The sequence below is a fragment of the Artibeus jamaicensis genome, unplaced genomic scaffold (assembly GCF_021234435.1).
Source record: "Artibeus jamaicensis isolate MK-2021 breed Jamaican fruit bat unplaced genomic scaffold, CSHL_Jam_final contig_589, whole genome shotgun sequence".
NCBI classification, from domain to species: Eukaryota; Metazoa; Chordata; class Mammalia; order Chiroptera; family Phyllostomidae; genus Artibeus; species Artibeus jamaicensis.
The window spans coordinates 1,242,646-1,265,169 of NW_026521896.1; the positions used below are offsets into that span (position 1 = coordinate 1,242,646).

The window sequence follows — 22,524 nt, forward strand, 5'->3', positions numbered from 1 at the left end:
CTTCACAGCTCGGGCAAGTGGCGGGGCACCAGGGTCACTGGCTCTGGTGCAGGCAGGATGGATACGAGAGAGCCCACCGTGGTGGCACGGGGATGCCTGCCACCTGCCCCTCGCCCCGGTGTGTAGAGGTGCGCGGTGGCGTCTGTGAGGCCGCTGAACGTGGAGCTGCCGCCTGGGGTTGCTAGACACTCGGATTGTTCAAGAGTAACTGTGATGCCATATTGTATGTGATCTTTCCTGATGTTTAAACTTTAGAAACAAATTCAAAATTTTAAATGCATGGCTCGCCATCCTTACACACCTGTTGCAGACTTCCATGGAAAGCAGTTTGTCCAGAATCTTAGGTTCTTGGTGTGGTGATGCCCAGAGCAGTGCAGCTCTTCGCGGTCAGGGATTGTCCCTCTTTCTGGATCAGTGTGCAGACTGGCCTGCAGGCTGGTTGGGGCTCTGGGCACAAGGCATGCGAGGGCTGGGGGCCCAGGTCCATGGGGCTCCCATGAAACCTGCACGTGCTGTCCACCTCGACCTGCTGGAGAGGCCGGGCTGCCTGGGAGATGGATGCGGCACTGGCCAGTGAGAGCCCATGGGTCCCCGGTGACCCCAGCCCCTGAAACGAGGCCCTGTGTTGACAGAGCTGTATTGCAAGCTGGCAGCACATAGCCCTGCCATGTCCCTTAATTTTCGAGGCGTGGAATCAGGCTGTGTTGATGAGGCTGCAGCACTGATAGGTCCCCACGGGGAGGGGGGCGGGCAGACGGAGATGCCAGGCTGGGGGAGGCTTGGCAGCCACAGAGGTAACCAAGACCTATTCAAGCAGTTGTGATCAACAAGAGACGTGGCCCTGCCAGGACGAGCAGACGCCCAGCCTGCTCTGCATCCGGCCTCGCCCCGTCTGCACAGCAGGCAGCAGCAGCAGCGAGAGGGCTGCTTTCTCCGCCGTTGCTAAGTGGCACACCCTGAGTCACTGTGGAAAGGAAAACCGTCAGCTCGCACGTTTGTTATCCTGCTCCTCTCTCCCAAGGACAGTCGCGCATACAATTCCCAGGTGCCTACTCGCTCTCGGGTTGTGCCATAGTAATGGATGGAGTGTTCTGTGCTGATGAATGGAGGCCCTTCACCAATGTGACAACACGCTCAGGGCCCAGCATGCAGCTCTCGCTCCTTTCAATGGCCTCGCCCTCCTCCAGGGGGCCAGGGGAGTAGCAGGGACTCAGCTGAGACAATCCGAGGGACTCAGTGGCTCTGGGAGCCACCGCTGAGTCAGTGAGGGGTGCCAGGGAGCGGAGGCTCAGGCTCCGCCGGAGGGAGGGTGGTTGGTTTGGTCTGGACAGGCCTCAGGAGTCCTGGCGAAGCACACGGCTCCACCCAGCAGTCACTGGGTCAGGCTTCTCTGTTTGCTCTAAGGAAATGAAAACTTTAAGGAATTTATCTTAAGCAAATAGAGGCTTATGTAGAAGGATCTTCACCAGGGCATTATTTATAGTTATTAATCCCAAGAAATAATTCGTGTCCAACAGAGGAATGCATACCTGAGGGTACATCTGGTAAGAGAGTATCACACAGCCACAGGTTCAACCCTGGGCTCTGCTCTCGTTTAACCGTAAGCCTGGGCAGAACCCGTGAGCCTCTCTCCTTTGTGGAGTCTGGATGTTTGCGGCACCAGCCTCGTGGGTGGTCAAGTGAGGTGACGTCCTCAGTGCCCGGCACAGGCCGAAACAGGGCTCGTCCGACATTCCCATCCCTGGTGGTGGTGACTGGCAGACATCGTGGGTGTGAGGAATATTTAGTTTAATGCCCAGGAATAAGGGAAGCCTGTGACTTCGCATGATCCAAATGTCATTACGGATCTCTATTTTTATGTGCAGAGATAAAACGTCTCTGGGGATGAGACTGTAGGTGTATTTTATCTTTATGGTTTTCAGTATCTTCCAGGTTTTCTCTGTGAGCCTCTCGGTAGTAAAAAGCATATGTATACACATGTCAAAACTATCAAAATGTGCACTTTAAATATGTGCAGTGTAGAATATGTCAGCGGCAGCTCCACAAAGCTGTAAAGACAACAAACAACAGATCCTCCTCCCTCTCGCCCTGTGTCAGGGTGCTAAGGAGTTTAGGGCGGGCATGTGGGCAGCGGCGAGGGCTGCAGACAGGAGGCTCTGCTCTGCCCTGGGGGCTCACATGCAGTGGGGGCTGCATTAGCCAAGATGCAGAGCAGCCTGAGGGGGCCGGGAGAGGAAGGAGATGCTCCCACCACGGTGGCTGCACCTTGGGTTATAGGTGTCATGGCTGAATGCAGCGTGATGGACACTTGGCCAACAAAATGGTGTCTGTCACTGGGGCTGTAGAGGAGGGAGTGGATGAACCTGTGGGTGTGGGGGCAGGGGCCTCAGCCCCGAGTACGAACCGATAAAGTAGCTAAGATGGGGAGAAGGCACCTAGGCTGCGGGGAGAGCCCGCGCTCCGGCACGGAGAGATGAGTTTGCGTAGTGCCCTCATTCACGAGGTCGGAAGCAAGCAGTGCACAGGGGCGGGAGGTCGTAGCGGGCCATGGTGGAAGGATGGAGAGCCAGGATGCAGGCTGGGGGCCAGGTGGTGGGGAGGGAGTTGAGGGTGGCGAACATCCCAGGGTCTGGTAAAGTACTGGGGGGGGGGCAGGGAGGCTGGTGGGGCCAGTGCCTAAGAGGTTGCCAGGGCGGGTCTTTCAGGAGGGGCTTGTTGGGTGAGCAGAGGTGCCGGCCTCGGAGGGTGGGCAGGTCTGGGGTCCTGGAGCGGGCAGCATGTGGAGAAGTGTGCTGGCTTGTGTTCGGACTCCTCTCTGCCCCTTGCTAGCTGCGTGGCTTTCAGAAGTCCCTTATTCTCCGTTAGCCTCAGTTTCCTCATCTGCTGGGTGGGGACAACAGCAGCACCGCCTGTTCTAAGGCTCTGCTCAGTAACTGTGAGCTGCCACTGTTGAGTAGTGGTGGCACCGTGCACCGTCTCCATCAGCCTCCTGTGGGTGCCGTAACGTGGTTTCCCTTTCTGGCCTTTCAGATCGCCACTGTCCTGACCTCGCAGAGCCCCTCTGTCCTCCTCACTTTGGTAAGTGACAAGTGCCCGGGACCGGGCTGAGTTTGGGCATGGGGAGCGGCTGTGGGGAGCCACCGACCTCTGCAGAGGTCAGAGCTGTCCGGGAAGGTTGAGAACCCAGCAAGAACGGTCGTTTGTGATAAGTCGTGACACCTTCTCAGTCTGAAAGGCTGGGCGTGTCCAGGACCACGTCCTCGATTCCCAGTGTCCCAGGATGTGCTGTGTCCTGCCATGAGGCCGCTGTGGACACAACACCATAGCCACTCCAAGGGCTAAAACCCAGCTGGAGGATGTGTTTGTGTCGGCCTGAGCTTGTGGGACTTGTGGATGTAGAATATCAATTTGCTTCCGTCCTGTGTCTCCTCCATTGTTAATTGAATTTGCAACACACACCCCCAGCTCCTGCCGGTGAGGGTGCTGGGCAGCACGCCATCAGGTTTTGAACGCGGGCTCTGAATGACTGATGGCTGCCGCAGCCTGGGGCCCGGCCCGGCTGCACAGGGACCCCCGGTGCCCTTGCATGTGTGGGGCTCCCAGGCTGGGGAAGGACACATAAAAGAAGGCTGCTTTCTTGTACTTCTTTGCCTTTGGGGAGCTTCAGACATGAAGAGTGTAAAACCCTTCTTTTCCTCTCAAAGTGACCCTTCTCTCCTTTGTTAACTGATCTTTACCGAAATCATTTTTCCTGGTTATTTTTGTGAGCGCCTCACGTGGTCTCTTTTTCCTGCTCTGCTGTTCTGACAGCTGAGAAGGAAGGCTCTGTGAGGTGGCCGTGGTCACAGACGGTCCAGAGTGTTTTGTTGGGGTGGGGTCGGGGGGGTGGTCCATTAGATGCTGACCTGCAGTTTCTGGGAAAGAAGGAGTGTTTGAAATGCCTTCCCTCTCTGAGGGTGGCACGCTTTTTTCTAAATCTTTACTTTTTTTATTTGTCTTTGCTCCTGTCCAAGTGCCACCTGGAGTCTCCTCACAATTAGGGAAAGGAGAGAAATGTAACATGGCATCTCCAGAAGGCCTGGATTTGACAGAGCCCTTCAGGAGAGTCAGTGGAGAGTGCGTGTGCACACATGCGCGTGAGATGGGGCCGGCCCGGGAGAGCGGACCGGCGGTGGCCTGGCCCAGCTCTTCCTGCCCAGCCCCACCCCCCCTTCCCCGCCTGAGCAGCTGACCCAGTGTCTACAACATGCCGGGTCCTCTGTTCTCTGCTTTTCAAGATGCAGCAGAAAGGAGGGCCTGCCCTTGTGTTGGGGCCTGGCGTGCTTTACCAGGCAGGGTGGCGACTCCAGGTTCTTCCCCAGTTCTGAGCCTGGCTGGGGAGGCAGGCCCTCCAGTGCGTGCTGCAGGGATGCCCTGCAGCCCCATGTGGCACGTCTGTGCCCTCACCTGCTCTTTCTCTCCCCAGCGCGGCGTCAACACCGACAGCGGCAGTGTCTGCAGAGAGGCCTCCTTCGAGGGCATCAGCAAGTGAGTAATGGGGCCCGGGAGCTGCCTCTCTCCATACTCCACAGCTGGCACCTTGGCCAGCAGGCCTCTGCCGGTCTACAGCCTAGACAGGAACCACAGACACAGGAGGGTGCCCAAGGAGGGTCAGACTGGGTGCTTTGAAGAAATCCTCAGAAAAATGATTTGCCAAAATTCACTTGAACTTTTACTGGAAGGAACAGGAGCCGCTTCTGTCTGGGGCTCCGTGACCAAAGTGCAGGCTCACCGGGTGCACAGGGAGCCCCGGCCACAGTGTATGCACTGGCAGGCCCCCCTGCGCCGTGGTTCTCAGACCTGCTCTGGGCTCTGTGGTCTTTGTTCTAGTCAACCCCCTTTCCTCACTCCCAGCCCCCCAACTCTTCCAGCCCTGCTTGCAACCTCCCCCGTGCCTCCCCTGCCCTAGACCCAGGCCAGGACCCCCTTACTTTCCCTCACTCCTCAGTCCAGCTCCAGGCCTAGCCCCCCAAGCCCTGTTTCCTATGCTAGGTCCCTCCAGGCAGGAGGGCAGGTTTCAGGCACACAGAATGCAGCTCCTCACCCTCCTGGCCACCCTCACGCTCTGTCTGCTGGAGGGTGTGTGTCTGGGCTGGGGCAGGTTGGCCCAGAGGTCTGTGATGCTAGCCCAAGGCTACAGCAGTGAGCTGGGCTGTGAGGTGGAGGACGCACCTGCTCCTCCAGGCTGCTGGGCTGGACCGCTCCCAGCCGCCTCCTCTACCTTGATCACAGCCCCTCCCCCACTGCACTTACTCTGCACCATTGCATCCTCTCTCGTCCTTTGTCCTTTGGTGGACCGAGGCAGCAACAGAGGAAGTGCCTTATAATTATGTATGAGCCTGAGCCACAGGAGTTTGTGTATATGTGTGATGTAGGGGTGATTAGGAAGGATTATGAGCTCATAAATATGGATCACTCTCCCTGTGATAAGAGCAATGGGGCAGGGGGAGCGGGTGTCAGGTTTGCTTCTCTTCATTGCTCAAATCTCCGCATCCTCTTGGGATTTTTCCCAGAGCGGCCATGCCTCCCACTCTGCCAGCAATTAGCCCAGCTCATTGAAATGCTGGCCATAGACCTGCCGTCTTTCCCTCGACCCTTGGAGAGTGTGTGTGTTGGGGGGGCATAACCCTCTGCCAGCTGGCCCAGGCCAGACCTCCTGTGATTGCCCTGCACTGCCAGGTGCCTCTGCCAACACCATGCAATGGCCCTGTGGTCCATGGGCTGGCCCTTCCAGCCTCTGCTTTGTTCTCTGCCTTGAGGGGAGGGCCCTGGGCTACGAGGAGGGAGCCCTGATGGCACCCTTGCTGGCCAGCTCTGCAACCTTAGTAGAAATCGCCCTTTGAACCTTGGAGCCCCCAAGGGCAGCACACTCAGACTTGTCATGGGAGTGAAACGAGGTCCTTCTCCTCCCGAGCCTGATGTGGAGCTGGCGCTCGGTAAACAGGTGCTCGCAAGCAAACCCCCCTCCAGCCCACTGCCCCTCCGAGCCTCAGTCCCCCTGTTTGTGCAGTGGGCCAGGTGGACCCAGAAGGATGGCGGATTACAAGACTCCTGGTGCCGGTGAACTGTGGGGGGCTTAGAGGCCGTGGGCTGCCACCTCCAGAGTTTTCTGCTGCAGAGAATGCCTACTCAGCACCCCAGGAACAGGTCTGGTGGTGGTGTGGCCATCCTGCTTCTTGGGGAGCTCAGGATGTAGCCCCTGAGAACAGAGGGCTGCTAGCCGCTCCCTAAAGTTTCCTGGAGAGAGGCGGGGTTGGGGGCCCCAGGGACGTCATCACCGTCACCTCCACCCCTGGGAGTCGTCCTGCCCTGATCCCAACCTCTGTTTCCTTTGCTCCCTGAGTCTCGGTGGCCCCTGCTGAGGGCCCAAGGGTTCTATGCTTGTCAAACGCCCGCCCACCCACTTGGTCAGCACTTGGGGGGCAATTTAGAGAACCAGGAACTGCCCTAACTGCACATTCTCTCCAGGCTCTGGGCTGGCCCCTCTCCAGCCCAGGCTCTGGTCCAGAGGGGTCCAACTTGGGGTGTTCCCCAGCCCCTCGCTGCTGAGCCCAATTCTTTCCCACACCAACGTATGGGGCTCGGTTTTCCGACTTGGCTGACGTACTGCATGTGAGGTCCCTCCTGTGCATCTCTGCGCTTTGGGGTCCCCTGGTCTGCTGTGGTGCTCCCTCCCCTCCTGTCCCCCGGAGGCTAGTGCTCCATGCCTCCCTCTGGCCCCCCACCCCACTGTGGCAGTACAGCTTGGCCCCCACTCCGCACACCGTGAGCACAGACCCCGGCCCCAGCTGCCTGCCAGTGCCTTCCACCCACTCTGCCTGCCAGCGCCTCGCCTCCGTGCCAGGTGGGGGAGGCCCTTGTCCTTGAGGGCCGCCGCGCCTCCGCGCCGTGTTCCCCCGATGGCCACGAGCAGCTCCAGCTGTTTGGTGGGGATAATAATAGCCTGACTCCTAAGCAAGATGAATCTTGCTGTCGTCCTACTTTCTGCTGCTCAACTGCTTTTATCACAGGTCACTTCTCACTGCCCTAATGAAGTGTGTTTTTCCTGGAGTTTTGGTAATTTGGGGGTTTGGGCCCTTTTGGAATTTTTTTTATCCTCACCTGAGGACATGCGTATTGATTTATTTAGAGAGAAGGGAAGGGAGGAAGAGAGAGAGAGAGAGACAATCATTGATGTGAGAAACATCAATTGGCTGCCTCTCACACATGCCCCACCAGGGACCGAACTCACACTCTAGGCATGTGCCCTGGCTGGGAATTGAACATGCTACCTATTGGTTTGTGAGAGGACACTCCAACCAACTGAGCCACACTGGTCAGGGCCCTTTTGAACTTCTCTCCAACACCTTCCATCCTGGATCCTTGATTGACCTGCTTGAGCAGAAATTCAGCTTTGGCCCCTCAGTTTGTGCTGATGAGCCATCCCAGGCTGCTTTCATCCCATGGCCTGGGGAGAGGAGGGACTCGGGGTAGAACAGTAGCCTTACCTGTCCACTCGTGCCAGACCCTCTGGGACCTGGTCCAGCTGGGTGAGCGGCCTGTGACCTCTGAAGCGTGGCTTCTCGGGGTTGACTGCCTTGGCTCCATCACGCTTGGGCTCAGCCACGGTGGGGCTGTGGGTTTGGTCCTGGGAGACCCTGGACTTTCCCCTGCCTTCCCACCTCAGCCTGCTGCCTGCAGCAGGGGGTGTGCCCAGTCTTGCAGTGGTGGGGTTGGTAGAGGGCCAAGGGCAGAGGGAACAGAGCCAGAGATGGGGTGGGCATGGTAGACACCCACTGGGACCTCCCCATGGCCTGGGCTCCCTGGACTCAACGGGTGTGGCTTTGTCCTCCCTGGGGAACCAGGGGTGACGGGAGACGGTGGGGATGGTGTGCAGGCCTCAGGCCAAGTTTGGGCTCTGGTCCAGGCCATGGTTCCCACATGGCTGGATTGGAGCAGGGGCAGTCCCCAGAAGAGGGGCAAAGAGCAAGCCTCTCTGTGGGCTCTGGCTGGAGGATGGGGTCAGGCGCTCACGGTCAGAGCCTGGTGAGAGCATGGCCGGCAGGTCCGGGGCTCCAGGGCTAGGAGAGGTGAGGGTTGGATCTGCTCTGTAGCCCAGAGGGCCCGAGGCTTCCTCCCCTGGGCTTCCCCCAGTAGCAACCTGGAACAGTTGCTTGCTGCAGCCTGGGGGCAAAGTCAGTCAGGAGGAATCTTTGTTAGCACCTGGGGAGGTGGACTTCAGAGCAGATTTTCCTGAGAGAGAGATGCTGGCCATGTGGTCTGTGGGGGCCTAGGTGGCCTGAGCTGAGGTCACTCATCCATCGAGTTTGTGCAGCTTAACGGGGGCGCCTCCCTGGCATGGAGCCCCCTCCAAACCAGGCAGACTTTGTGCCCAGGGGCCCCGTGGGGGGCAGTGAGTTACACAGAGCTGCTTCATACTGTTGTCCCACGGGAATGTGGTCGGTATTTGGCATCAGCTGCTTATTCAGAATATACCTATTTTTTATCTTTTGGCATTTACTTAAATTGCCTTGCAGAGTTGAAGACTATTGGTTACAAATTAGTTCTATTTAAGTAAGCAGTTAAAAATGAAATTGCTAAATTTGGGAATTGTTAACACAGGAATATTAATATTCAAAGATGTGAATTTTAAAACCCAGGAAAGAGAGGGACATTATTAAAACTTGACAGTTATGGCAAAATGCTGGTCTGTGGCGTGGGGACCTCGGCTTTCTGATCAATGCTAACCTGTGTATCAAGTTAGTATAGGATTGGGCTTCTCAGCAAGGCCTGCAGACTCTCTGAGGGGATGTCCCCGAAGGGACAAGAACCCGCCTCGGCCCCGAGGAGGGGTGAGGAGCGGGGGTCTCCCAGGGCCTGCTCTTTGGGTTACAAACTGCAGGCGGCCAGGGCAGCGGTGTGGCTACACCCATGCTGCTTAACCCCGCATCACCCAGCATGTGGGTGCAGCCCACCAGGGAGTTACCCTGTGCTGCTAGGACACCCCTCACTCTCAGGCACTTGTTTGCTGCTGTTTTTACACAATTACATGCTCATCATAGAAAATGCCAACTAGCGCAGCAGCAAAAGCAAGGAATAGCAGAATTTTATAGCCCCGAGTTAAAGTCTGTCGTCACTGCGGGGGGATATCTTTCGGACTCTTCCGTGTGTGTCTGCAGGTGTCTCTCTGAGTGTGCATTCGTGTGAGTGTATGTGTTTCTGTATGTGTATGTCTTTGGGTGTGGATCTTTGCATGTTAGTCTGTGTATACCTGTCTTGTGTGTGTGTGTCTGCATGTCTCTTGTGATTGTGTGCCTGAGTCTGCGTGCATGTATGTGTGTGCCTGTGACTGTGAGTATACATCTCTGTGCATCTGTGTGTCTGAGTGTATCTGTTGTATACACATCTGTGTGTCTGTATGCTCCTTTTTTGAGTATGTACCGCCTGTGTATGAGTTCATCTTGTCTGTTGTGTTTGTGTTCACATTATCGGTTGCTGGGTCACTTTGCTGCCGGGGTTTGTGGGGGTGTGTGTGTACACACACATACATTTCATGAAGTGAGATTTTACTGGTGTGTTTGGCTGTTGAGGAGATAAGCCGTTGCTTTTCCTAATGTCAAAGTGACATTTGGCAAAATGGGAGGCAGAGTCTGTGTTGTCGTCTTGATTTATGTCGTCTGCTGCTCTATTCTTCCTGCCGAACCTTGTTGGCTGTCTGCGGTCTCTTTGATATTTCACAAGGAGGGCTTTGATTCGGCAACACGTTGGTTGACTTTGAATTAAGTAGGCTTATTTATGTGGTTAGGAATCCCAAAGCTTTGGCCATCAGCCTGCCCCTACCGCTTCTCTCCTTTCTCCCGGTCGCTGAGCGTTCTCCTCAGGCTCGGCCGCGGGTGGGGGCACCAGCTCACAGCTGTGGCAGTAGGGGTTGTTTTCAAGTCCCAGTAATGAGGTCATGGAGAGCCCCCGGTCCGTTACAGGCCTGCATGCCCTGTGTGTGACATCCTGACCCAGGATGTCACAGGGCTGAGGATGCAGAGGGGTGAGAGCTTGCCCGGCTTTCTCTGCCGAGTCCTGTCCTCTGTGCTGGGCCATGTGGCACTTCCCCACCAGTCTCACTGATAGCTTGAGCTGCGGAGTACACCTGACACAGAGTGTCAGGAATGTGCCCCAGTCTGACCCTGTTATTTATATGCTGGTGTCACCTTTTCAGTTATGTTCATCCTGTCCAAGAACAGGTTTTAGGTTTATAGATTTATCCTTATTGTATGTTTGCTTTTTTTAATGAGAAATAGAGATATTTATTTTTAATATAATTTATTGATTATGCTATTATAGTTGTTCCATTTCTCCCCTTTATTTCCCTCTGCCTTTAACCGCCCCTCCCACCCCCCTTAGTTCATGTCCATGGGTCGCACATATAAGTTGTTTGGCTTCTACATTTCCCATACTACTCTTAACCTCCCCCTGTCTATTTTGTACCTACTATTTATGCTTCTTATTCCCCATGCCTTTTCCCCCTCTCTCCCTGACTCCCCTCCCCACTGATAATCCTCTATGTGATTTCCATTTCTGTTAATGTTTCTATTCTAGTTGTTTGCTTAGTTTGTTTTTGTTTTATGTTCAATTGTTGATAGTTGTCAATTCGTTGTTGCTTTACTGTTTATAGTTTTTGGTTTTCTTCTTTTCCTTAGATAAATCCCTTTAACATTTCATATAATAAGGAATTGGTGATGATGAACTCCTTTAACTTGACCTTATCTGAGAAGCACTTTATCTGCCCTTCCATTCTGAATGATAGCTTTGCTGGACAGAGCAATCTTGGATGTAGGTCCTTGCCTTTCATGACTTTGAATACTTCTTTCCAGCCCCTTCTTGCCTGCAAGGTTTCTTTTTTTTTTTTTTCCCAAAATCTTTTAAAAAATATTTTATTTATTTATTTATCTTTAGAGGGGAAGGGAAGGAGAGAGGGAGAGAAATATCAGTGTATGGTTGCCTCTTGTACATCCCCTGCTGGGAACTGGCCTGCAACCCAGGCATGTGTCCCGACTGGGAATTGAACCACGATCCTTTGGTTCACAGGCCCGCACTCAATCCACTGAGCTACACCAGCCAGGGCTGCAAGGTTTCTTTTGAGAAATCAGTTGATAGTCTTATGGGCACTCCTTTGTAGGTAACTGTCTCCTTTTCTCGTGATGCTTTTAAGATTCTCTCCTTATCTTTAATCTTGGCTAATGTAATTATGATGTGCCTTGGTATGTGCTTCCTTGGGTCCAACTTCTTTGGGACTCTGAGCTTCCTGAACTTCCTGGAAGTCTATTTCCTTTGCCAGATTGGGGAAGTTCTCCTTCATTATTTGTTCAAATAAATTTTCAATTTCTTGCTATTGCTCTTCCCCTTCTGGTACCCCTATGATTTGAATTTTGGAACATTTAAAGTTGTCCTGGAGGTTCCTAAGCCTCTCCTCGTATTTTTGAATTCTTGTTTCCTCATTCTGTTCTGACTGAATGTTTATTTCTTTCTTCTGGTCCAAACCATTTATTTGAATCCTGGTTTCTTTCCCTTCACTTTTGGTTCCCTATACATTTTCTTTTATTTCACTTTTCATGGCCGTCACTCTTTGCTCTCTTTTTCGACCATACTCAACCACTTTTGTGAGCATCTTAATTACCAGTGTTTTGTACTCTGCATCGGATAGGTTGGCTATCTTTTCGTCACTTAGTTGTATTTTTCTGGAGCTTTGATCTGTTCTTTCATTTGGGCCATATTTCTTTGTCTCAGAGCACTCGTTATGATATGAGGGGTGGAGGCTTAGGTGTTTGCCAGGGTGGAGCAGCCCACGTTGCCACATTTGGTTGTGGCACTGCATGTGGGGCAGGGGTCTGAGAGGTAACTGTGCCGCTTGCTCCACTCTGTGCCAGTTCTCAGTCACCTCCTCTGCTACACATAATTGGGCCCTTCCGGTGCTGATTCCTGGGTGGGTGGGTTTGTGTTCCTTTAGGACCCTATGGGTCTCTCCAGTGAACTTTTCTGTGAAGCTGGGAGTTTCTCCTGTCGCTGCAACCCCCACAGATTTTTTTAGTCTGAGGTTTTGAGGTTTTATTTCCCCACACTGGAACCCAGGGTTTCAAGGTCTGTCTCGCTTCCTAGTTGTTCCTCCTAGTTTATCTGCACACAAATTTGGGACTGTCTGCTCTTCCAGCTGAACATCTCACCTGGTCCGTGAGCTGTTACCTTGCCCACCCCAGTCCTCCAGCCACTGCCTTGTAGGAAGTCCTCTCCACCCAGCTGTCCATCTCCACCCCTCCTCCGGTCCGGGTGAATGTTTCTTCTTTAACTCCTTGGTCGTCGGACTTCCATATAGTTTGATTTTCTGGCAGTTCTCATAAATTTGCTTTTTATTCCGTTGATTTCTGCTGTTTTTAATTTCTTTCTAATTTTTTTATGTTCATTTGTTCTTTAGCTTCTTGAGAAAGAAGGAAGGGACATTCTTTTGATGGAGCTTAGATCTTGTTCTCAGGGTTCTTTTCTGCTAAATGCATTTGGAGCTATGCATTTCCTCTGAGCTTTGTTTTAGCTGCATTTCAATGGTCATATTTTATGTTTTTATTTTCTAATTCCATTATTTTGTCTGAACAGTGGCTATTTAGAAATCTGTATTTCCAAACAATTTGGGATTTATATTCTTTCTGTTACTGAGTTCGAGTATCATATTTTGCTGTGTATAACGAGCACTCACAGTTTTGGCCTAAACTTTCAGGAAAAATATCTTTCATTTTGGCTTTTCAATTTAATTATTTATTTATTTTATTTAGAAACAGAACCGATTATTGTATTTCAGGGTATTAGTTTGCATACAGATATTCTTATTGCTTTCTAGAGTTACACTTAATGCATAAGTGTAAATAAAATAATTTAAAACATTTATATAGATATGGAATTAGTACTACCCATGTATAATGTGCACCCTTATTTTTCCCTCAAAGATTTGGGCAAAAAAGTGCACATTATACATGTCAAAATATGGTAATTCTACTTTAATCAGTGAACATTGTCTGTATTTCATCAGTTTGAAGTTTGTTAAAACTTCCAGCATACAATCATTAAGATGAGTGTTTCTTGGGTACTTGAAGAGAGCACGTATTGTGTAGTTGTCAGCTGTAGTGCTCTGTAGGTCAATTAGGTCAGGTTGATTAGTCCTAATTGTTTATATCTTCTGCATCTTTCCTGATTTATCTGCTTGTTCTATCACCACAGAGGTATGAGCAAATCTCAAACTTTGCTTTGTGGGTTTATTTCTTTGTGGGACTTTATTGAAATAAAATTTGCACACAATAAAATTTCTTATGTACATAATTCAATAAGTTTTAAAAATAGCTTTATTGGAATATAATTTATATACATTACAGTTGACCCATTAAGATGCACAATTATACAGCTTCTATATGTTTATAAATTTGTGCAGTTGTCATCACAATCAATTTTAGAATATTCTCATCATCCCAAAAGAAACCCTATACCCATTAGGAAGTCATTCCCCATTCCCTAGCAACCACTAATCTACTTTCTATCTCCATGGATTTGCCTATTCTCCCATTTGATACAAATGGAATCATGTAATATGTGGCCTTTCATGTCTGGCTTCTTTCATTTAGCATGTTTTCAAAGTTCATCCATCTGTGTTGAAGCATGAAACAGTTTTGCTCATTTTAATGGCTGCAAAATATTGCAGTTGATAGATACATACCACATTGTGTTTGAATGTTTATCAGCTGATGGACACTTGTTTGCTTCCACCTTTTAATTGTGAAGAATAATGTTGCCATGGGCATTGATGTACCAGTCTTTGTGTACATTGAATATATATTGAATATATATTCAGTTCCCTTGTGTATATACCTAGGAGTAGAATTTCTGAGTCTTGTGGTAACTGTGTTAAACTTTTTGAGGAATTATCAAACTAGTTTCCAAAGTGACTGTACCAACTTACATTCCCTCCAGTAACGTCTGAAAGTTTCAGTTTCTTCACATCCTCACCAACACTTGTTATTATCTATCTTTTTTATTGTAGCGTGTAAGAAGCCGTGAAGTAGTATCATTATGGTTTTTATTTGTATTTCCTTGGTAGCCGATGATGAACATCTTTTCTTGTGTTTATTTGCCATTTGTTTATCTCTTTTAGAGAAATGTCTATTCAGTTCCTTTGCCCATTTTGAAATTCTGTTGTAATTTTATTGTTGTATTGTGAGAGTTCTGTTTATATTCTGGATACTACACCATAAAATTTCTGAAAAATTTCTTGCGTTCTGTGTGCTGCCCTGTCACTTTCTTGAAGTGTCCTGTGATACACAAGAGTTTTTAATTTTGCCAAATCTAATTTATGTGTTTTTCCTCAGTTGTTTGTGCTTTAGATGTCATTATCTAAGAAACTATTGCCTCTTTCTTCTAAGAACTGTATGGTTTTAGCTCTTACATTCAGGTCTTTGGTCTAGTGAGAGCTAATTTCTGTATATAGTGTGAGGTAGGGGTCAATTTTATTCTGTTCTGTGTGAATATCCAGTTGTTCCAGCACCATTTGTTGAAAAGATTATCTTTTCCCTACTGCATTTTTTTGGCACCCTTGTCAAAAATCAATCGACCAAGGACAAATATTGCATAATTCCACTGACGTGAAATAGCCAAGTTCATAGAGACATAAAATACAATAATGGTGACCAGCAGCTGGGACAAACAAGTGCTGGGGAATTAGTGTTTGATGGGGACAGAGTTTCAGTCTGGGATGCTGAGAAAATGCTGGGGATGGACAGTGGTGATGGTTGCCCAACAGTGTGAACGTACTTAATGCCTCTGAGCTGCACACTTAAAAATGGCTGGAAGTACAGCCTAGTCAGTAGTCAGTGGGAGGAGTCAGTGATGTTGTAGTGATGACCTGTGGTTCCAGGTGGGTGTTGGAAATATGGGGCAGAACACTTTGTAAAGTAGATGACTGTCTAACCATAATGCTATACCCCTGAAACTAATACGAAATAATACTACTCATAAACTGTAATTGAAAAATAAAATTTAGAAATGGCTTGAATGGTGCATTTTATGTGTATGTGTATTTTACCACAGTAAGAAAAATCAGTGGCCTATCAATATATGTGTTTGTGTTTAGATTCTAAATTTTATATATGTACATGCATGTATATATCTTTATGCCGGTAGCAGACTGTCTTTATTACCTAGCTTTACGGTAAGTTTTTAAGTCAGAGAGTGTCAATCCTCTAATTTTCTTTTTCTTTTTCAAGATTGTTTTGGCTATTTTGGGTCCCTTGAATTTCCATATAAACTTTAGGATCAGCTTTTTAATATTTGTAAAGAAGCCCGCTGTGGTTTTCGTTGAAATTGCATTAAATCTGCAGATCAATTTGGAGAGTATTATTATCATAACAAAATTAATTTCTCCAATCCACAAACGGGATTGGAGAAACTTCTCCATTCCACAAAGAATCCCACAAATGAGATTCTGTTCTATTTATTTAAACTGTCTTTATTATTATAATTTTTAAAAATATTTTATTTATTTATTTATTTTTTAGAGAGAGGGGAAGGGAAGGAGAAAGAGTGGGAGGGAAACATCAATGTGTGGTTGCCTCCCATGTGTCCCCCACTGGGGACCTAGCCCACAACCCAGGCATGTGCCACAACTGGGAATCAAACCGGCAACCCTTTGTTTCACAGGCCCGTGCTCAATCCACTGAGCTACACCAGCCGGGGCTGTCTTTGTTATTTTTGAACAATGTTTTATAATTTTTAGTGTTTGAGTCTTGAACTTCTTTTGTTAAAAGTTATTCCTAGGTACTTTATTCTTTTTGATGCCATTGTAAATGGAATTGTTTTTTAAATTTCATTTCCAGACTATTTATTGCTACTATATGGAAATATAACTGATTTTTATATGTTGATCATATATCTTGTAAACTTACTGAACTTGTTTACTAGCACTAGCATGTGTTTTTTGTGGGGTTTGGGTGTGTGTATAGATTGCTTAGGTTTTCTGTCTACAAGATCGTTTCATGTACAGAGACAGTTTAACTTCTTTTTGTACTGTCTCAGTGCCCTTTCTTCTCCTTGCCTGGTCAACCCAGCTAGAATTCCCAGTAAAAAGCGGAGGAGAAGCAGAGGGAGAGCCCATCCTGTGCTTTTCCTCATCTCAGGGGAAGGACTTTGGTCTTGGACCATCAAGTCTGATGTTAGGTGTGGGATTTTTATGGCTACACCTTATCGGGTTGAGGAAGTTCCCTTCTCTTTCCAGTTTATTGAGTTTTTTAAATCATGAAAAGGTGTTGGATTTTGTACGATGCTTTTTCTACATCTATGTGGTTTTGTCCCATATTCTATTAATATTGATTACATTGATTATTTTTGTGTGTTGAAATAACCTTATGTTCCTGAGATAAATTCCACTTGATCGGAGTGTACATCCATTTTGTTGGTGGTGAATTCTGTTTTCTCTGATTTTGTTGAAGATATTTTTGTGTCTGTTTTTAAGGGATTTTCATCTGTGGTTTTCTTGTGCTGTTTTCGTCTGGTTTTGGTATTAGGGTACAACTGACCTCATAGAATGAGTTGAAAGTGTTTCTTCCTCTTCTAGTTTTGGTAAGAGTTTATGAAGAATTGGTGTTAATTCTTCTTTAAATGTTTGGTAGAATTCATTAGTGAAGACAGTTGATCCTAGACTTTTCTTTGTAAGTGTTTTGATTAGTAATTCAATCTCTTTATTTTTCATAGGTCTGTTTAGATTTTTAATTTCTTCTGTATCAATCTTGGTAGTTTGTGGCTTTAGGAATTTGTCCTTTTAGTTCAGTTGTTCAATTCATTGCCATGCAACTCTTTGTTGTATTCCCTCATAGCCCTTTGGTTTCTGTTAAGTCAGTAGTGGTGTCTCCTTTTTTATTCCTGATTTCCATAATTTGAGCCTTCTCTTTCTTTCTTGGACAGCCTTGCTAAGACTTTCGGCCTTGTTGATCTTTACAAAGAACCATCTTTTTATTTTCTCTGTTGTTTTTCTATTCTCTATTTCACATATTTCTGCTCTAATTTTTATTATTTTGTTCTTTTATCTTCCTTTGTGTTTAGTTTGCTCTTTTCTAGCTTCTTAAGTTACCAGAAGTCTAGCCAGGTCATTGGTTTCTGGTAACTTTCTTCCTTTTTAATGTAACCATTTACAGCTATAAATTTCCCTTCAACCACTGCTTTAGTTACATCCTATACATTTTGGTGTGTTGTGTTATTGTTTCCATTTGTTTCATAGTATTTTTAGTTTCCCTTGTGATTTCTTCACTGACCTATTTGTTGGTCCATATTTGGAAGTGTATAATTTAATTCCCACATACTTGTGAAATTTCCTTCTGTTACTGATTTCTAATTTCACTGCAGTGTGGTTGGAGGACACACTTGGCATGATTCCAGACCTTTTAACTTTGTTGGGAGTTATTTTATGGCCTAACATGTGACCTATTCTGGAGACTGTTCCAGGTACCCTAGGGAAAAAGGATTATGCTATTGGATAAAGACTGTTAGGTCTAATTGGTTTATAATGTTGTTTAAGTCTTTTGTTTCCTTGTTGATCTTCCATCTAGTCATTCTATTCATTACTGCAAAGTATTAAAGTCTATTGTTGTTAAATCCAACCGTTGTTAAATTGTCCTTTTTCCCTTCAGTTCTGTCCAGTTTTGATCCTATATTTTGGGGCTATGTTGTTAGGCACCGATATGTTTGTAATTATTACATATACTTCATGAGTTTACCTTTTTATCAAAATAAAATGTTCTTTTATTGTAGTTCCTAAACTTTTGGTCTTAGGCTTATTTTGGCTGATGCTAGGAGAGCTAGCTGAGCTCCTTTGGTTTCCGTTTGCAAAATGCAACTTGACTTACAAGGGGGTTCTGTCCCAGTCAACCCATTGCTAAGTTGGAAATATTGTAAATTGAATATGCATGTAATACACCTAACCTACTGAACATCATAGCTTAGCCCAGCCTACTTTAAAATTGCTCAGAACACTTACATTAGTCTAAAGTTAGGTAGTTATCTTGAGTTTTTTCCTTGTTCTTTTATATCTTTCTTTTCCAAATAGATATGTATAACTTTTTTAAAAATTGAATTTTATTGATTATGCTATTACAGTTGTCCCAATTTTTCTCCCTTTGCCCCTCTCCACCCAGCACCTCCATTCCCTCAGACATCCCTAACTCCATCATTCAAGTCCATGGCTCATGCACATAAGTTCTTCGGCTTCTCCGTTTCCTATACTGTACTTTACATCTGCATGGCTATTCTGTAACTTCCTATTTGTACTTCTTAATTCCTTCACATCTTCATTTATTCCCCCTTAGCCACTTTCCATCTGGCAACCATCAAAATGCTCCATATCCATGATTCTGTCTCTGTTCTTCTTGTTTGTTGGTTTTTTATATTCAATTGTTGATATGTATTTTTTGCCATTTTATTGTTCATAGTTTTGATCTACTTTTCATATTCCCTTTAACATTTCATATAATAATGGTTTGGTGATGATGAACTCCTTTAGTTTTTTTCTTGCCCAGGAAGCTCTATACCTGCTATTCGATTCTAAACAATAGCTTTGCTGGATAGAGCGATGTTGGCTGTAGTTCCCTGCTTTTCATGACTTTGAATATTTCTTGCCTGTCCCATCTAGCCTACAAAGTTTCTTTTGAGAAATCAGCTGACAGTCTTATGGGAACACCCCTGTAGGTAACTAACTGCTTTTCTCTTGCAGTTTTTAAGATTCTCTCTTTATCTTTAAACTTTGGTATTTTAATTATGATGTATCTTGGAGTGGACCTCTGCATCCATCATCACTGGGACTCTCTGTGCTTCCTGGACCATGTTTATTTCCTTCACCAAATTAGAGAAGTTTTCTTTCATTATTTTTTCAAAAGAATTTCCAATTTCTTCCTCTTTCTCTTCTCCTTCTGGCACCCCTATGATGCAAATGTTGGACCTCTTGAAGTTGTTCCAGAGATTGCTTACATTCATTCTCCATTTTTTTTTGTATTCTTTTTTTCTTGTTGTCCTGATTGGTTGGTTTTTGCTACATTATGTTCCAAATCCTTGATCTGATTCTCGGCTTCATCCACTCTACTGTTGTTTCCCTTTAAATTGTTCTTTGTTTCACTTATATTGTAGCCTTTGTTTCTGACTGGATCATTTTTATGCTGCTGAGGTCCTCATTAAGTTCCTTGGGCATCCTCATAACCAGTGTTTTGAACTCTGAATGTGATAGAGTGCTTATGTCCATTTCATTTAGCTCTTTCTTTGGAGTTGTGTTCTGTTCTTTCATTTGGGCCATGTTTATTTGTCTTCGTATTTTTACAGCCTCCCTGTGTTTTGTTTCCATGTATTAGGTAGAGCTGCTTTGACTTCATAGCTTGCAGTGTGGCCTGATGTAGTAGGTGTCCTATAGGGTCCAGTGGCACAGCCTCCCCTGTCACCCAAGCTGGGCACTCAAGGTGCACCCTTTGTGTGAGCTATGTACACCTTTCTCTTATAGTTGAGCCTTGATTGCTGTTGGCAGGTCATTGGGAGGGATTTACCCAGGTCAGTCAGCTGCAAAGACTGGCTGTGACCACTGACCACAAACCTCCACCCTCCATGGATAATCAGCTGTGCAGGGGTGGGGTGGTGGCTCTCCAGAGTGGTCTGTAGCTGTCCACTGAGTGTGTTGGCCCTGGGGTTTCTTGGATGGTGCAGGCCAAGGTCAGCTTCCACCTGTGTTTTACCTGGGGCCACGCTGCCTGATCTGTAAAGCAGTCTGAGGTGGATGCTACCTGTGCTTGGCTTAGAGATTCCCAAGTGAAGCCAAGCTGTGAACAGGCTGGTTGCTGCTAGTGCCGGGCCTGCGGCTTACTGAGGCCAGCTGTTGCTTCTTTGAGAGGATTTAGGAAGTTGTGAAGCATAAGCTAAGACCAGACTCATATGGAAAAGCACTTGGGTGGGCCTGTAAGTTGGGTGGGGCAGAGCCTCTGGGGATCTTCAGGGTGGGCCAAACAGTGTTAGCCAGGTTGATAGAATCTCAGATATGGGACCAGCCTACTGACTCTATCAGGGAAGGGTTTAGAAAAGGGACAATGGCCTCTGCTCACCTTGATGCTAGATGCTTTAGTTTCTCCCTATGGACCACTGGTGCCTTTCAATCTGCTACCCCAGTGCTGGAGCTCAGAGGGAGTCAGTCTGAGTAGGTGAGTCCCTGTGTGGGTTCTTTAAAAACTGCTTGTGGCTCCAGAAGTTTCTCCCACTGACTCCATCCCCACTGGTTCTTGCAGCCAGAGTTGTGGGGACATACCTTCCTAGCCCTGGTACCCTGGGCTAGGAGGCCTGAGACTCTTTGCTCCCAAGATATCCCTTCCAAATTTTTATCTACCACATGTAGGTGAGGGACCAGCCTGTTCCATGTCTGCACCCCTCCTACCAGTCTGGATGGATGTGGTTTCTTTAATTCCATACTTTTCAGGCTTCCATTCAGCTTGATTTCTTTCTCTTTTTATTTTACATTTTTTAAGATTTTATTTTTTTTTAATAAAAATTTTAAAAAAGATAATTGTCCCCTCTTATCTTGACTTCTGACAGTTCTGAATGATGGTTGTTCTGTATTTCAGTTGTAATTTTGATGTGGTTGTACAAGGAGGCAGGCCATGTCTGCCTATACCACTATCTTGACAAGAAGTTAAAAATCTACTTTGCTTTAACTCAACTTAACATCAAAAGTATACAGAAACTTGGTTCCCATATAGCTTCATTTCCCTTCTCCTTTATGCTGTTATTGCATACAGATCCATTGTTTGTATATTTTGTGTTTATAAACACAGATTTACAATTATTGTTTTATGTAGTTGTATTTTAAGTTAGGAGAAAAAGGTATCACAACCAAAAAATACACTTACATTGTCTTTATACTTGCTCATGTCACTACCTTTACCAGTGTTCTTAGTTTCTTCATGTTGATTTGAATTATTACTCTTTAATGTCTTTTCATTGCAGTTTAAAGGGCTTCCTTTAGTAGGATATGTTTCCCAGCAATGAATTCTCTTGATTTTTGTTCATCTAAGACTGTTTTAATTTGTTTCATTTTTTAAAAAATATATTTATTGATTCTGCCATTACAGTTGTTCTATTTCCCTTCTTCATTCCCCTCCACCCTGCACACCCCCTCCCCCACCATTCCCCTCTTTAGTTTATGACCACGTGTCTCAAGTTCTTTAGATTCTATATTTCCCATACTATTCTTGCCCTCCCCCCTATTTTCTACCTACCATCTATGCTACTTATTTTCTGTTCCTTCTCCCCCCTTCTCTTTCTCCCACTCCCCTGTTGCTAACCCTCCCTGTGATCTTCATTTCTATGGTTCTGCTCCTGATCTAGCTGTCCTCTTAGTTTGCTTTTGTTTTAGGTGTGGTTCTTAATAACTGTGAGTTTGCTGTCCCTTCACTGTTCATCTTTTTTATCTTCTTTTTCTTAGGTAAGTCCCTTTAACATTTCATATAATAAGGGCTTGGTGATGATGAACTCCTTGAATTTGGTCTTATCTGAGAAGCACTTTATCTGCCCTTCCATTCTAAATGAAAGCTTTGCTGGATAGATCAATCTTGGATGTAGGTCTTTGGATTTCATGACTTGGAATACTTCTTTCCAGCCCCTTCTTGCCTTTAAAGTGTCTTTTGAGAAATCTGCTGACAGTCTGATGGGAACTCCTTTGTAGCTGACTGTCCCCTTATCTCTTGCTGCTTATAGAATTCTCTCCTTTATTTTAATCTTGGCTGATGTAATTATGATGTGCCTTGGTGTGTTTCTTCTTGGGTCCAACTTCTTTGGGACTCTCTGAGCTTCCTGGATTTCCTGGAAGTCTATTTCCTTTTCCAGATTGGGGAAATTCTCCTTTATTATTTGTTCAAATAAGTTTGTCACTCGTGGCTGTTCCTCTTCCTCTTCTGGTACCCCTATAATTCGGATGTTAGAACATTTAAAGATGTCCTCAGGGTTCCTAAGCCTCTCCTCCTTTTTTTTTAAATTCTTTTTTCTTCATTCTTTTCTGTTTGGTCATTTTTTCCCTCTTTCTGGTCCACTCCTTTGATTTGAATCCCAGTTTCCTTTCCATTACTATTGGTTTCCTGTGCATTTCCCTTCATTTCAATTAGTTTAGCCTTCATATGTTCCTCTAATTTGTGAGTAAAATCAACCAGTTCTGTGAGCATCCTGATCACCAGTGTTTTGAACTGTGCATCTGAAAGTTTGGCTATTTCTTCGTCACTTAGATTTATTAGCTCTGGGGCTCTGAGTTGTTCTTGAGCCATGTTTTGATCTGTTCATGCCTGTTATGTATGAGGAACGGAGCCTTAGGTGTTCACCAGGGTGGGGCCGCCCAGGTCGCTGGTTTGTTATGCTGTATGTGGGGGCAGGGTCAGAGAGGGACAATGGTGGTCCTCTCTGCCACTTCCCACCACT

At 46.6% G+C, this 22,524-nt stretch overlaps 1 protein-coding gene across 2 annotated transcripts in view; it reads left to right on the plus strand.

The window, feature by feature from the left end:
- PEPD (peptidase D) overlaps positions 1-22,524 on the plus strand; it is a 124,048-nt gene that overhangs the window by 23,140 nt on the left and 78,384 nt on the right. For both annotated transcript variants that reach the window (XM_037139147.2, XM_037139146.2), the window contains exons 5-6: positions 3,031-3,078; positions 4,466-4,527. In XM_037139147.2, coding sequence (XP_036995042.2) covers positions 3,031-3,078; positions 4,466-4,527 — 110 coding nt within the window. The remainder of the gene's footprint in view (positions 1-3,030; positions 3,079-4,465; positions 4,528-22,524) is intronic.